General features: G+C 36.4%; 1 protein-coding gene across 5 annotated transcripts in view; it reads left to right on the top strand.

Moving 5' to 3' along the window:
* The window catches only part of UBR5 (ubiquitin protein ligase E3 component n-recognin 5), an 83,888-nt gene that overhangs the window by 18,669 nt on the left and 48,696 nt on the right, over positions 1–16,523 (top strand). For 2 of the 5 annotated variants that reach the window (XM_035546132.2, XM_050709100.1), the window contains exons 3-9: positions 234–315; positions 497–573; positions 1,357–1,476; positions 4,543–4,732; positions 6,160–6,319; positions 13,292–13,441; positions 15,442–15,635. In XM_035546132.2, coding sequence (XP_035402025.1) covers positions 234–315; positions 497–573; positions 1,357–1,476; positions 4,543–4,732; positions 6,160–6,319; positions 13,292–13,441; positions 15,442–15,635 — 973 coding nt within the window. Of the gene's footprint in view, positions 1–233; positions 316–496; positions 574–1,356; positions 1,477–4,542; positions 4,733–6,159; positions 6,320–13,291; positions 13,442–15,423; positions 15,636–16,523 lie in introns of all 5 variants that reach the window. The other 3 variants (XM_050709101.1, XM_050709102.1, XM_050709103.1) reach the window with 3 other exon arrangements.

The raw sequence follows: 16,523 nt of genomic DNA, 5'->3' as shown, positions 1-16,523 counted from the left end.
GAAAATTCTCTCACCTGTTAAGGTTTTGTTTTGCAATTTCTGTGCTTAATGACTGGAAGGACAACACAGAAAAAACACATGCTTCATCTGATGTACGTGTTTAGTCATTCTTGAATGTTTTTATATCTGTAACCATCACTGCTATCATTGTTCCTTCCATATGCCACTTGTTTGTTTGTTTCTGGACTTGAAAAGTTTAAAAATGTTATATATCACTCACTTTTTGTTTTCAGCCACCCCCCATTGAATGTATTGGAACAGGCTACTATTAAACAGTGTGTGGTGGGACCAAATCATGCTGCATTTCTTCTTGAGGTAAATTACTCAAAAATATGTTCAGATAACTAACTTGAAACCATACAGTTAAAAGTAATTATTTTAAAATCAAATGGATAAACTTTTTTCAGCAACCGAAGACATGTTTTTGCATGTATTTTTTTCTGTATCTGTCTTGCACTCAGTTTTGGACACTTGGTTTTCTTGTTTTTAAATATAGGATGGTAGAGTCTGCAGGATTGGTTTTTCAGTTCAGCCAGACAGATTGGAATTGGGTAAACCTGATAATAATGATGGGTAAGAAACTCTTTTCTTCATATTAAATCGTTCCTTTGAACTGGATAAGCAGCTTGGCTGCTTTTTTGTTTTTAAACTAGATTGCTTTTGGAATGGGTACTTTGAGTAAATGCATAATAGTTATGGTGATGCAGCCAAACAGCCTAGCTTGACAAACTGGTGTAGGGAATAAATACTAGATGTAGCTATAAAACAAGTGAGACAGGATGTCTTTAACTTAAAGAAACAAACAAACCGCACCAAAAAATAATAATCATGAAAAGAAACTGTCTTAAAGCGTTAAGCCCCACGTAGAATCCACTCTGAAAGTGGTCTTGTCTGGAAAGGCTTACTTTTTAGATCCATTTTCTTCAGTCCAGGTAAGTCGTCTTTAATAGGACTGTTTAACATATTTGGATGTAAAACGCTGCTTGATCTCAAAGGAGCAAACTCAGGCTCAGGTCTGCAGATAGAACAACTGGCAATTACATTTTGTACATATACGCTAACTGAAAACTTAGCACAGTGGCCATCTCAAATCACTAATTAGGTTAATGTGTACTTGCAACTGTGCTGTTACGGATTGCTGATGTACGTACGATCTGTTAGACATGCTTTCCATTTTCTTTTCTCAGCGTACCTCTTAATATACAGTTAGATTAGTTTGGAATATTCCCCAAGGGTGTTGCTTAAGCTGGTATGTTACCAGACTAAGTCCCTGAGAATTTAGACCTGGGATTCCAGGTTTTGTTCTTAACCCATTTGGGATTGTTTTGTGACTGATTTACCATCTTTTACTTTCAGTTCAAAGTTGAGCAGTGGCTCAGGGGCAGGAAGGACATCCAGGCCAGGCAGGACTAGTGACTCCCCATGGTTTCTGTCTGGTTCTGAAACTCTGGGCAGACTGGCAGGCAACACCCTTGGGTAAGTTTTGATAGGATTGAGGCTGCAATCTGTTTGTTCCATATTTGAGTATATGTGTATACACATATATAAATTGTATGCAGTATGTATAAGGGAACGTATAATTACAGCAGTTGTGTAGGTAGGGTATAATAAAAAAAAAAACTTGGTTAAAATTACAGATATGCAAGTGACCCTTGAGTACCTAGGATATGGAGCATTCTTCATGTATGTGTGGAGAATAACTTTGTTTTGGCTGTGTTGTCCTCTTCTGAATGTTTTTTAGTTACTTGATTTTGAGAAGCAGTTTTTTAGCGGGACACTATCAATTTAAATTATCTAATAGGGTAGTGGCATAAAGTAAAATGAGCACTTGAACAGGTAGAGTCTTCGTTATGTATATTTACAGGCTTTTGTGTATTCATTTTTATTTTTGCTTTCTTCTCCCCTGCCCCAAATAATATGCTTACACATAGTAACAGGAAGGAAACATGTCAAAAAGTTGTCACTCAGAACCTTTTAAAATTTTACTATACGCTAAATATATTATACAGGCTCAACGTTTTTATCATTAGCTTTAAAATTGATGGTGTCCCTTCATACAGCAGTGTAAATTAATCTTCTTTACATAATCACTATGGATTTATGTGCTTTTATAAGAAGTTGAACGTGTTTTTCTAAGGTTACTATCCACAGTAAGGAGACTTGTTACTAGAAACCATACTTTCTGCATGTGAATGTTTTGTTAAAGGGAAGAGGAACTACAGCTTTTCCTTCAAAGTGAATTTGTTGTTTGTTACCACATAAGCTGATTTCACTGAGGGTTTAGTTGCCTGAAAGATATCCTGTACCCCAACTTCTTGTGAAACTTGGGCATCTGAACCTAAATCTGTTTGCTAAACTTGAAAGGCAAATCGGTACTGTCATGTTTAAAAACCTGCTGTCAAAAGCGTAGGGTTTTCTCCTCAGACTAGGAATGTGCTGAATTAATTTTTATCTGAGCATAACGAGTTAAAGTCACTTGATGTGCTTAGGAGACCAACCCTGGAGAGTTCCTTAGTTCTTTCCCTTGCATGTTTTAGAACTCACCAAACTCAGAGTAACAGTAGGTACTATATCTGCTCTATTAAATGAAAGGAGTACTTGATGTAATAACCTGAATCTGAAAATGTTCAAATGGTGGAATCCTTAGATCACATCATGGGATTTGAAAGATTGCTTTCATACTAGGGGGCAGTGAAGAAATGTGAAAAACTAGTAGATGAGCAGAAGGATTTCAGTTCTCTTTATTTTAAGTTTAGGGAGCTTCAGTAAGAATAGCTGTGTCCCAATGATTTTTTTTTTCTCCATAGATCTTTGAGAGCATAGATCTGTTAAGCTAAAGAGAGTTGTATAACAGAGTTAAGAGTACTTCAGGTGAATTTAAGTCCACTTGAAAGGAGCCCAGATGAAAAGGAAGTTTTGTAAACACAAGGGAAGTACATTTCATGAAGACGACATTTTTGTATTGGGGTTGATTAGTAGATTTCAGAACTTTCAAAGCTATTAAACATTTGTAAAGAGGAGAAGGAATGAAGCCTTTCTCCTTAAGGGATATTAAATACTTCACCTTTTTTCTTCAAGTTTTCTTGAAGTTTTAACCACATTTTAATCAGCTTTTAGTTACGCTAAAAATAACATCTGAAAATGGCAATGCGCTAAGTCAGTGGGTTTCTCCAGACCTGATTTAATTTGAGGTAGTAAAAATGCACAGTTAGTATAGTGTGAATTTAAAGAAAATATTTTTGTGATACCTCTTAATTATCAAGTTAGGACACACTTGGAATATTTGAGTTATATGTTTATAGAGTTTTAACTGTTAGAGCTCTCATGTCTGTCACTGACAGTTTATAACTTAAAGTAGAGAGAAGTATCTGTATTAAGTGTTAAAATCCAGTATGTAAGCTTTTCTTTAAACCTACATCTTCCATGCTGAGAGTTGAATTAGAAACTTTTGTGTAGGAAGAACTTGTCTTCCTTCAGCCCCCTTTCACACCTTTAGAAGCAGAGTAACTAGTTAAAATATTTTAAGTAAAATATCACTTCTCCCCTCCCCCCCACCATTATCTATTTTTGTAAGCTCTTTTTGTATCTGATTAGACAAGATTTTTTTTGCTGAAGCCTTCATTGTATTGCTTATTGTCTTGTACTGGGCTATTGTCTGTGTGGTTGCTGGCTAGAGTCCTGAAAATGCAGATGTCTGACAGGGCCTCATCTTAGGTGGATGCTTGAGCAGTTCTGTAACTGTATGGTTCTCGTCAGAAGAAAAGAGAAGGATGTTAGTAATTAATTTAAACTATAAAATGTGAGACAATTATTTTTACCTAATTAGCTTTTATATCTACAGGTGACATATTTTTAATGTGAATTATAGATACTGTTTTGGAGAACATACCTACTGACTCATTGAAATGAAAAAGCTTCTTGTTCAGTCAGTTTATGCATGCTTTTGCAGTATAGGTGATGCTGATTTCACCAGTAGCCGTAGGTCCAAAGTAGAGTATCTCTTGAATACAACTATCTAGTGTAAGATTCATCTTGTGGTCAAGAGTATTACTTGTTTTCTTCAGTGTAATCTGAAGCAATTTCTTAATATAAATCAAGTCTCAGAATTTTTAAAGAGCCATCTGAGTATAGAGACACAATCCACTGACCATAAAGCTGCTGCTCGTGTGCTTTTATAGTAAGAAGTTAACAGCTGAATGTTGGATGTTATGCTGCTAATACTGTTACTTCTGGAAACTTGGGGAATTGGTGTGGGCACTTGTGTATACATCCACACAACTGTAAGAGCAGTAGAAAGTGCAACATGCAATTGGAGTCCTGTTTTTATATTCTTCCTGTCTAATTCAGAACTTTATCAATTAACCTGGTGTTCATATTCTTACTAGTTTTGAGAGAGACTTTCATAGCATTTGCCTATGAAGTCAATCTCCTGTATTTTTCAGAGACTGTCTACAAGTTATTCTTAATAAAACTGATGCCATATTTCTTGAAATCTCCCAAAATATGCTGCTATAAAATATGTTTCTCTTTAAATCTTTTTAGAAGTCGCTGGAGTTCAGGGGTTGGTGGAAGTGGAGGAGGCTCTTCTGGTAGATCATCTGCTGGAGCTCGAGATTCTCGAAGGCAGACCAGGGTTATACGCACAGGACGAGATAGAGGATCTGGACTGCTGGGGAGTCAACCACAACCAGTGATTCCAGCATCAGTCATTCCAGAGGAACTCATTTCACAGGTATGTGAGCTAGAAGCTTCTTGTTTTCAAATATATGGACAGGAAAGTGTTTTAAATGTACTGTATTTTCTCCAAGGAATAATGGTGCACATTTGAAAAGATGGACTTCTTCTAGTTGAATTGCTTTTATTCTGAAATGCGTAGTGTGAATGACAGACTTTTTTTGGATATTGGAATTCTCATTTCCCAGACTTCCAGTATGGCGAGGTATATGCTCAGTCTTGATGAGAAATGCAACTTGTTGTTCATTTGCAGATAAAAGATGTAGTGAGAAGGTCAAATATTTGAGAATCGTACCAGGCATGTAGATGATAAAGTTAAGTTTCTTAAGGGAGTGTAAGGAAGGGGGAGCAGATTCCTTTTATCCAACAAAGAAAAAAAAAAAAAGCCAGATACCCATTTTAGATTGAAATGAAGGACACTAAACATACTTAATCTGTTTAAAATACTAATACATTTTCTTCATGGACACCTCCACTTAATTTTTTAGTAAACGTAACTGATGATTTTCAGGTTCTGCTTTTCCTCTTACTGTGCTACAGCCTGGATAAGTTGATAGACTTCATGTTGTGTGATTCACGATGCAATAGTTTGTTGAAACGACATTTTTCCTCTATGTTTCAAGGAAAATGTAATGAGTGTATTTTAATTCTTAGTTCAAACCAAGTTGCTGGCCTACATTTTGAATACAGGTGCTAGTTACTAGGCTGAAGATAATCTTCTCACGTGCTTTGAGTGGCCTATAGCATAGCTGGCACAAGATAGGAGCTAGCAGCCTTGGTATCTACAGATACACCAGTGACAGAGTGGCTTCCTGTCTCTTTTTGAATTCCGAACCTAGTAAAAGCTGGGAGATTTTCACAGAAAGCTTCTTCTGTGTTCGCACTTTTCTATTAAAAACCTAAATGTTGCAGAAACTGCTGAAGGTGAGCCTTTGGAAACAGGATAATGAGAAAAACAGGGGAAGTGGCTACCTGTTTAAGGACAGTGGAAAGAGAAACCAGCGTCAAAAAGATAGGGTTTGAGGTCTAATTTTGGAATAACAGTTGATGGCAAAACTCTGACATATTTAAACACTTGTGTAGAAACAATAAGCAAAATCCGTTTTTGAGAATATTCTGTTTGTTTACCTACTGCATTGAGCATGTCAAGAAGTAGTTTGTAAGGTGACCCATAAGGAAATACAGCACCAAAGTTAGAGTCCTGTAAGCCTAAATTGAACTGAGAGGAAGTTAAATATCCAGTACAAGATACTGAGAAAATTCAACGTGAGCCTTTGTGTGTATGTTCTGTGATTGACTTCTGGAGAATTGATAGTAGCTCTCTTGGTTTTATTAGACTTCCTTTAGAGTTAAGTATCCTTATATTAGGAATGGTGTTTGGTGAGCTGAAAATGACTAGTAATCAATTCTACTCTGTTTTGACAGGCACAAGTTGTTTTACAAGGAAAGTCCAGAAGTATTATCATTCGGGAACTCCAGCGAACAAATCTTGATGTAAACCTTGCTGTAAATAATTTGTTGAGTCGTGATGATGAAGATGGAGATGATGGGGATGACACAGCAAGTGAATCATATCTTCCTGGAGGTTTGTATCCTGCAAATTTTGATAAGGAAATGTCAATGTGTTCTTATTTTCCTGTATTTAGACACTCACAGTGTGCTCTGTGCTGTGCAAGGTATGCAGCGAAGACTTCTTACTTATAGGAGCAAAGTCTAAAGATGCAGAAAACAAAAGATGCACTGGGATGTTTCGAGGTATTAGGTTAGGCATTAATAACTGTTCATTCTGTGGGTGGCACGAAATTGAATTTAGTTATTTTTTTTAGGATTCCAGGCTTTGTAACATCAGCATTACTGACGTCTATATTTTGCTTCTCAGTGAGTTGCTGAGACTGCTGTGTGGCTTGCTCATAGAAGTTAATTCTGAAACCTTCCAGTCACTTGCATGTTTTTCTACCACTAACATGTATTCCTAAGATACAGCAGTTTTTAGAGCAAAAGTTACACTTTTTTAAACCAAAATTTAAGTTAGGGCAAAACAGTTTACAGTTAAGACTGAAAATTTATTCTTTGTCTCAAGTACCCCTTATAAATGCTGTAGTATTCTGGCAATACAGGTATAATGCTGTAATTGAAGTCCAGTTATTCTCGGAATATTGTTTGCCCCATGTAATCGATTTTCAGGGAAGACTTTGAGTCTTCTTTTGCATTGGCCAAATAATTTAGGTAATCTGACCCTTTTCTTGTTGAGTAAACATATTTGAAAACACAGCAGCCAAATCTAATGTTTGTATTAGATGCACTGCATGATAAGAACACATCTAAACTCCAACTACATACTAGTTTTTCTTTTTGTGTGTCAAAATGACATTCTGGTATTTCTCTAACAGATATTTTTTCTGCTCATCTGGTTCACCAGGAAGGTTCATGGGCTTCCTCCATCTTTATCTTGTCAATCACATGATTAGACAAAGGTTTTTTGTTCTGCAGCAAAGGCTTTGTAACTCATTTGTCTCTTGGCTTTAGTTGCATCTGTCAAGCTTCTTTATTTTGCTGTAGGATCAAGAATCCTCTGGTGAAAAATCCTTAATATAAGTCTTGATTTTAGTGATCAGTTTCATAGCATTAGATGCATTGGAGGAATTAAATTCTCTCAACTCTTTGCTTGTATTCAAAGCAGGAGTTCTTACTCTAAGCATACCAGAGTGTGTTCCTCTAGAACTTGCCTTCAGAAGACAATTCACTGAAATCATTCACAGTAAAAGTTCCTTTTAACTGTACTAACCAGCTGCCTTACAGCATTAACTGTTCTCTTAATACCTCTTGGGATCATAGGAATCAGTTAATAGGGACTGTCTGACAACCTGTGGCTAGTAGCTTTTATTAGAAGGTTCCTGCACTGCACTCTGTCTCTTGTATTTGAGATGATAGGTTGAACCAATATGCAGACTTTCACTGTCTTCAGTAAACAACTTTGTCCTTGGCTTAATTTTGAAGGCTTCTCACCTGTTTAGAATCATAGAATCATAGAATATCCTGAGTTGGAAGGGACCCATAAGGATCATCAAGTCCAACTCCTGGCAGCGCACAGGTCTGCCCAAAAGTTTAGACCACGTGACTAAGTGCACAGTCCAATCTCTTCTTAAATTCAGACAGGCTTGGTGCAGTGACTGCTTCACTGGGGAGCCTGTTCCAGTGTGCGACCACCCTCTCGGAGAAGAACCTCTTCCTGATGTCCAGCCTAAACTTCCCCTGCCTCAGCTTCACACCGTTCCCGCGGGTTCTGCCACTGGTGATAACAGTTTAGGCTGATCTTTCCTACAAGAGATTGCAACCTACTAGTATTGATATTTTTCCCCTTTACCCACAGAGGAACTGGGTTATCTTTTTCTCCATTTTTTGTGGGAAACGGGGTAGAAATGACAACTGAAATGAAACTTGACGTGTCTTAACCCCAGTCTGTCTGCAGAGATGTAATTCACAGTTTGTAGAACGTGCTATGCCTTCTGTGTCTGTCTTAACTTATTTGACTTCTACAGGCAAAAATAACTATGCTTGTTGCACAGAAATGGATTTACTTGATAAGTGAATGTGGTCAAAACATTTGGAGAAGTCTAGCTGAATACTGATCGGTGCTGTCATGACTCTACTGTTGGTATATTAAAAAGTACAAATTACCAACCCTTACTTGTATCACATAATCATGCAGGCTAGATTTCAGGAAAACCTGATGGCTAGAGAACCTTGCCTGTAGCTCTGTGGAAAAATTAACAATATTTTGTCCTTCAGAACTACATGGAACCAGTTTTTAAGTCTTTTGCTCTAGAAACTTTGCATTCTTCTTACTTGCACTTGTCATCTTGCCTCTGGATGTTCTTTTGGACCCATAACATCAGAGTTCATAGAAGGAAGCTGTAGAGAGCCAGTAATTGCTACACACATTCTATTTTTAGTCAGGTATTTATACAAGATTCTGAAAGATAATGAACTTCCACTTTTATGATGCCAAATTTTACTTTAAAGTGTTTTGGTTTTGTTCCTATCAAATACAAAAAAAAAAAAGACAAGGCTGTTTTTGCCTCAGGACTTTCTGAGGCTCTTGCATTTTGATTGAAAGGGTATGCTGCTTTTTGCTTTCTCCCTTCTGCATGTCTGGTGCTTTGCTTAGATCAGACTCCTCAATTTAGGTGTTACTCCTCTAAACTTTTGAAGACAGATTTTTTTTTAAACATTAAAAATAACTTGTACTTGATTTAAAATAAAAAGAAACAAAAAAAATGCTGAGATACTTTTCAGACACTGTGAAATGTGTAAGTTATTGTTCAAATACATAGTAATTTAATGAATATATCAGTTGTGATATAAATCCAGTTAATATTGTAAGGGTTATGCATCTGAATTATTTAAGGGAAGCAAAAACATACCTAAATTCTTGCAGAATTCTTCAAAAATGTCTTAAGTGAAGAGCAGAACTCTTACTTTTCTGTACAGATTGCCTTCAGTAAGTTCTCTTAGGATTTTATTTTTAGAGCCTTATGTACTTTGACTTTTCTAATCTAATCCTGTTTCTTTATGATGATTCAGTGAAAGGAATGTGGGTTCATTTGATGCGTAACAAATACATGAGGAAAAAAATCAAAGCAAAAACTACAGAGAACAAAATAATTTAGTGTAGAAAAGACTCAAAGATGTCTAGATTAATATTCCAGCCCATACCAGGTTGTGTTAGAGTATTCTTCCAGGCTTTATGTTCTGTTAGTGCTCTCTGGTTCTATAGAATTTAAAACACTTGGTTGTTTGTATAGTTCATGTGTGTGGATGTTTGCTCAGTAACCCCTTCATATAGTGGGTTCCCACTACTGGGACTTGTGAAACAGTTTAGGTAGTATACAGACTACTTTGGATTTCAGAATTTGAGATGTTTGTTCTAAGAAGAAAAAAAAAATACAAAACAAAACCTTTTTTTGTAAGGAGGGAGATTGGCTTGTGTCAGCAATCTTTAATGTATTGGTTTGCAGTGAGGAAGGATGGGAACCAAAGCATATGTAGAGATCAGTTTAAAAACTGGGTGTTCAGTGGCTTTCCTCCGGGGAAGACAATTAAGTGTGTGTTTGTTGTGGTTTTCTTAGTGTATTTTTTTCTTTTTTTTCCGTTGGGTTTGAAGATGAACTTCAAGTTGGGTAATGTTTTGAATAACTATCTCTTATCAAGAAATGAAGTCTGGAGTTCTGCAAAAGTCTGGTTTCCTAGGAAACCAAAATACTTGTTTTTGTCCTACGCTGTCACAGGCTTGCCAATTTTATCTCTGCTTCTTTCAAATTTGGATTGTGAAGACATCGAATTCTTGTATATTTCATAAAAATATGCAGCTGAGAAAAGGGGAGATACCTTATGATTTCCCCCTTAATGGAAAACATTTCCGACCTCAAACTGAGCTCATGTTTAATTGATCCAGGCAATGCCTTCAATTAATGAATCCACAGAAAACAGTTCTAATGCTACCCATGGAGCTATTGAAAAATAATAAAAAATAATACTTGAATTACTGTTTGCATATATTGAAACTGTCTTCTCCCCTCCCCCCTTTTTTTAAATGTCCTCTGCCCCATCTCTCTTTTTCCTACTAATTTTCAATGGTGTTTACACGTGAATCATAGGTACTTTCTTACCTAAATATGTTGCTCAGAATCATCACATCTAAATCAGTATTTGAGAGGGTTGATTTTGGTCTACCACTGCATAAGAGACGAAAGATATCATTTCATGGGCTTTTCCTGAAGAGCAGAAAAATAAAGTCATAGAAAATGTTTTTTCCTTTTTTCCCCCACCTGGATTCTTTAACTGGATGTAGCCTTGCAGTATCTGTGTTTTCACAGAACTAAAAAATTCCAGTGATCTTTGAAGGGGAGTGGATTTGGCTCCTATCCCTACTGGTTTTAGCACCTTTGTTTGCTGGTATAGAGGATGGAAGAAGGGGGATCTCTTACAGAAATATTGGAAGAAAATTAAAATCTGATATGAAGCTGAAAGAAGAGGGTAAGAAAAGGCTTGATTTCCTCACTTGTCTTAATGCACATGTAGCCAAAAATGCATAGTTCTGGTTCTTAGGTCTGATGGTTTGAATTCTTACTTTCCTGTTTGGAAATATAGCTAACCTCAAGATATCTAAAATGCTGGAAGGTACGTGTGTGTGTGTTTGAGTTACTGCATGTTTTCTTTCAGGATAATTTCTAGTTTAGCTTAGTTTAAAAGACATTGTCCATTTTGAATGAGGCTAGTGATTTTTTTTTTTCTGTGCTGGCCAATTCTGTTCCTAAAAGAGATCAAAGTTTTTCCAATTTCTGGCTGGATAATGACCAAAAAATTAGAAGGTTGCTAGACTGCACAGGGGTGAAGCTCACCTGGGAAGAAAGGTGAATGGTGAATGTGAACATCAGGATAAATAAGTGTTTCAGCTGTGTTTCCGCTTCCTGAGCTATGGTACATGCGAGTTGCTATTTAAGGTGAGGTGTTCTGCTGCTTTATTGTTGTGGAAAACCAGTGGAAAACTGATAAAATATGCAACAGGGTAAGGCCATCCCAAGAGATCTTAATTTTTTTGGTAAGACAGCCTGCTTGCCAAACAAGATTTATTTTTTTTTAACTAGGCTTTCTGAGCAGTCAGGGATCATGTTCTAAAACATACCGTGTGGACCAGAGTTCCACACTATGCTTTTAGAAGCACAGACTATACTCTAGTGGGTTATTTATTTGTTGCAAAAAGAACTCTCACAGGTCTTGCTTTGTAGTCCACAGAGCTCACTATTTATAGTGCTGTTCTTACATGAACTCCTTTCTTCTGGAGACAGTTCTTGATGGCTGGTACGTCTTAAATTTCTAAACTCCAGAAAATGTAAGGATGACTGTTGTGATTTGCTGGGATGTGACTGACTCTTACACTTTTAGTGTCAATAAATGGAACTTTTAAGTGAATTACTGCTGTCTGTGAGAGAGGACCTAGTTTCTTTTCAGTTGTGGGGTACCCTCTTGTTTGTTTTTTATTTTTCCCCACTTCGTTCCAAACACTGAGGAAAAAGGCCCATAATAATCAGCTTTTAAGGTTAAGAATGCTTTTATTTAATTTATCCAAACCTTTATTTCTAGTCAGTATTTAGTTTTATATTTATTATGAGGTCGAGGCTGAGAACTAGATGTGTTGAAGATATTTGTTCCGTGTTTTCTGAGCGAAACTGGTGTATAGCCTTCTGTTAGTTTTATGAGTGGTTTAAGTGGTTCTGCTGCCCAGAGAAGCTATCCTGACCTTCCCTTGTGTGGCATCATGGAAACTTAATTTTGGGAGCCTGATTAAATTTTCAGTCAAATTTGTGTGGACTTTTCAGAATGGGCAGAGCTGTCTCCTGAAGCAGCAGCACGTGTGCTGACAGTAGTGCTACGTGTGGTAACAGTCCCTCCACGGTGCTGTCTGACTGCCCAGTTAACTCAGTCTGAAGGTTACTGCTGCTGAAAGGGGTGGTTCTCTTCCCACCTGGCTTCCGTGTCCTATGAGGAATTATTTCAAGACAAGCCCTGAAGCGGCTGGTTGAGATTCGGATATCCCAACTTGGCCCAAGGAGGGGTCTTGCCACAGTGATGAGGGATGGAAATAGGACTGTCCCTTCTGTAGCAGTGAGGTGGTAGTCTGGTTTAGCTGTCCTGTCAGTCAGTATTTCTGGACTTGACTAATTTTCAGTAGCCTCTTCTGTGGGTGGATAGTAGCTATAGTGTAGTAAACCATAGGAAATGGATAGTTCAGTGATGATCACTACTTCAGAGAAATTCAAGTTTTCTGAAATAGTAGCTTAGGTGGTCACAGTATGAGTTCATCTTTCTGAGTTTAACTGTGTGGTATTAAAAAATATATATATAATTTAAAAAAAAAATGTTGCTTTCTTCCAGATAACCGTTGTTGTTAATGTAGCTGCCATTTCAAGGTTTGTACTGAGAGCTGCAAGCTGCTAGCTTGGGAGTGAAGTATGACACTCTGAAAGAAACGTTCTGTGGAGGAACTTGTAACCTTTGCCATCAAAGACGTGGCTTTGTGAAGGCCAGCCTTCACCATCAGTTCTGTTCTTCCTTAATTCTAGGTCATAATTCTAGGTCATCTTTGGAGTTCTGTCTGTGTGCATGAGTGTATGCACATCTGTGTATATGTATCCACTGGGGTCAGATGTGTATCCACAGGGCTTTGTTCTTCCAAGAGAAAGGCTGGAGTCTGAATTTCTGGGTTACAGGAAAAAAAATTGTTTTGGGGTAAGACTTCCTTGGGAAATGTGGTTAGAAGAGTGACAGAGAGCAGTTCTTGTAGGGAAACTAGTTTTGTGCACTAGTCTACCATGCTTGATTGTACATGTGGGTGCATAGGAGGCACATGAGTTGGAACTGGTGAATCTGAAGAGCAGAAATTCAATTAATAGGTAGGATTTCTTTTGTTGTTTTGATATTTATTTAGTTGATGGTCTCTCTAGCTGATGTTTTAAGTAGCTGATTATTCACTTAAGACCCTTGTCTCCTCTTATAGAGGATCTTATGTCTCTTCTGGATGCTGACATACATTCTGCTCACCCAAGTGTCATTATTGATGCTGATGCTATGTTTTCAGAAGATATTAGTTACTTTGGTTATCCATCCTTTCGGCGCTCATCACTTTCCAGGCTAGGCTCATCCAGAGGTAATTTTGCACCTTTTTTCTTTGTAATAAGTAGCTTGCTGTGCAAAAAGCTAGTGATAGTGCACACTGGTGGTTTAGTTTCTGATTTAATGCGAAAGTAGACTGTGATATGTTGTCAAATGTAGAGTAGACAAGTAGATTGTTAGTCATCAAAATTATTAATGAATTGGTGAATATCAGCAGGTAAGTTCTGTAAGAACCTTGATAGTCATGCATTGTTTAAAAAAAATGGAATTGTTGATCATTGATGTTACAAGATGTGAAATTTTTGCATGCTGAGTTTATTTTAAATTGTGTAGTGTAAATGCCTACTAATACGTATAATGCATTACAAATATTTAATTAGGCTCAAAATCAGTAGTGATTGTTGACATGCAGCATTCTTCATCTGTTTTTTTCTTGGTTCAGGTTATTCTTAATACACTGTTCTTCACATTTCCTTAAGTATTACATGATGGAGGTTATATTTATGGAATGAGGAGAAATGTGTTTAAATACCAAGGAATGGAGAAGAAATTAAATTTGATTTTTTTCAGCTTGATTTTTTGAAGCATTTTTGTAGCCGATTAGAGAGAACTATTGGCAGTTGATATCAAGACCATGAGTTGATATCAAGACCTTGTTGAAGTGTTCTTGGTTTTGTTTTGTAAAGCATATTACACGTAAAAGATTTAGAACAGAATGTGCAGCAACTTCCTAGCTTTTTGAAGCTATTTTGCAAATACCTAGTGTATTTCAAAACTGTTAATCCAACCTCTGCTGTGATTTTTTTTGTTGTTTAGTGTAGTGTTGTTGCCTTTCATGAATCTGTTCTAGTATATTAATTGCTGAACATGTAAGTTCCTGTCACAAAACTATTAGTCGGGGTCAGTGTGGTGGTTGCTAGAAGATAAGTACAGTAATTTATGAAGTATATCTGTAAGACAAGCTGTTATGTTTGGCTTATGTAAAAACTTTGCCAATTTTCTACTACAGCAAAAGACCCAAGACTTGGTGTAATTTATTGAAACTGATAGAGTAATGTGGTCATTTCATACATGTAATTTCAGTTGACTTTTGTGAGCATAAGTGAAATACTTAATAGGTTAAATGCATTATGTGCATGTACAAATATTCAGCATCTGACGTAACTCCTTCTAAATTCCTCCTTTTTTTTCCTTTCCTAAGGTTATTCTATATAAGACGTTACCACGAATTTTATAATCCTTATTTTCCATGCATAGTTGACTCTTGGAAAGTTAGTTTGATTACCTGATTTAAAAAATTTATCTGCATGAGCGAACTGCAGAGTACTGGCTTTAGACAGTTTGTAGGCCAATTGGAGGGGAAGCATTTTGGTAAGGAACATTTTCCTACAAGGATCCTTTTTAAAAACTTGTCTGACTCTTGAAAAGTTTTCATTTGATCTACTCAAAACAGATGCACTTTAATTTATTAAATCCAGTCCTACAGGATACCGCTTTAAACACAAGGGGTTGGATTATCAAACTTGTGTACAAGAGCTTTTTTAATGCTTGCTTTCTTTAACTTTTTCAAATTACTGTTTTTTTTGGGAAAATTATTATGAAACTCTCTAATAAATACTCTTTTTTGGTTTGCATAAATATCTAACAGATGGTATAGACCTAGATTTTTTGTTACTTCATTGATTAAAAACAGTACTACAAAACTCTGTATTTTGTACTGTAAAACATTAAATCGCTATGTTTACTGTATTTGGCCTCTTATGATGCAAGTGAAAATGCTGTAGCATTTTTGATGATGCACAAAATCATTTCTTTATTTCTAACTTACTATTTTTATATTTAGTAATTCTAAAGTACATGTGCTTGAAAGGGTTAATATTTTGAATGTTGCATGTCAGGACTTTTTTATTTTTAATCTTTGTGAGTAGATTTAACTGCTGTTAGTTGCATCCTGAAGGGTCTTTACTAGAGAGTGGCTTACTTTTATCCCACTGGTGTGACCCAATTGCATACCAGTTCTCCTTCTTCCCTTAGAGAGAGACTCTGAGCTGTTGCGTGAACGTGAGTCCGTTTTACGTTTGCGTGAACGAAGGTGGCTTGATGGAGCCTCATTTGATAATGAAAGAGGCTCTACAAGTAAGGAAGGGGAACCAAACCTGGACAAGAAGAATACACCTGTTCAAAGTCCTGTTTCTCTAGGAGAAGACTTGCAGTGGTGGCCGGATAAGGTACTGAATTTTTTTGCCTATTTTATTTGCATGCTGTGCAATAAATCTGTTGTAGTTTTGTTTTTCCAATTAAATGCTGTTTCCTTGTTGAATAGCTCATCTTAGTTTGTGAGAGATAATATAATAAAGCATATTTGTTAACACACTTATGAAAATTGTAACTAAGTATTTACAGCCTCATAGTTAAGACATTAATAACAGAAGCATTAATTTTGTTTTCCGCATGTTTTGAATACACAGTTATACTTAAGTTTTTTTTCTTTTCATACGTAGGTGTTCAAAGAATTTAATTGGCAAAAGGAAACTCGTAAAACAGTTTATTCAGTTTATTACTTTATTTTCCTGTCTCTATTTTTTTCCTTTCAGACTCAATATAGATAGAGAGCTTGAAGAGGAAGGTGAATTTAGAAGCTTATTTCTGCTTACAGCAGCTCACTTTTAATCCCTGTCATCTTTTTTCTGGCATTCAAACTGAGAAATGTAGATACCTTAAAAAAGAATGTTTATCGAATAGTTCTTCTCCCAACCAGACCTTATGTGTCTAAGGTGTGATTTTATTTTAGTTTTTTAATTGGCCAGTAAGTTTGAGCTTCTTTGCCAGTGAAAACTGACAGCCTTTGTCCCTCTTGATTTGTCATGATGGTAGAATGAGAATGCCATCTAGCTTGGGTAGAGAGAGATACCTGGTTTTTTTAGCATAAGAGTAAATTTAGTCTACATTTGGAATGCTAAATTAGCTTTTTTTTTTATCTCCACTGCTGTGTTTTGATAGCGTTACTATCACCGTTATTACTGTTCTGTTTTTCACTACTTCACTACTGTTCAATATTTTAGCAGTAATAACTTACTGAATTAGGTGTTAGGTTTTTTGTTTCCCCACCCTGATGT

Source organism: Cygnus atratus, chromosome 2 (assembly GCF_013377495.2).
Source record: "Cygnus atratus isolate AKBS03 ecotype Queensland, Australia chromosome 2, CAtr_DNAZoo_HiC_assembly, whole genome shotgun sequence".
Taxonomy (NCBI): Eukaryota; Metazoa; Chordata; class Aves; order Anseriformes; family Anatidae; genus Cygnus; species Cygnus atratus.
Note: the sequence above shows the minus strand (reverse complement) of the source record. Positions and strands in the feature narration are given on the sequence as shown.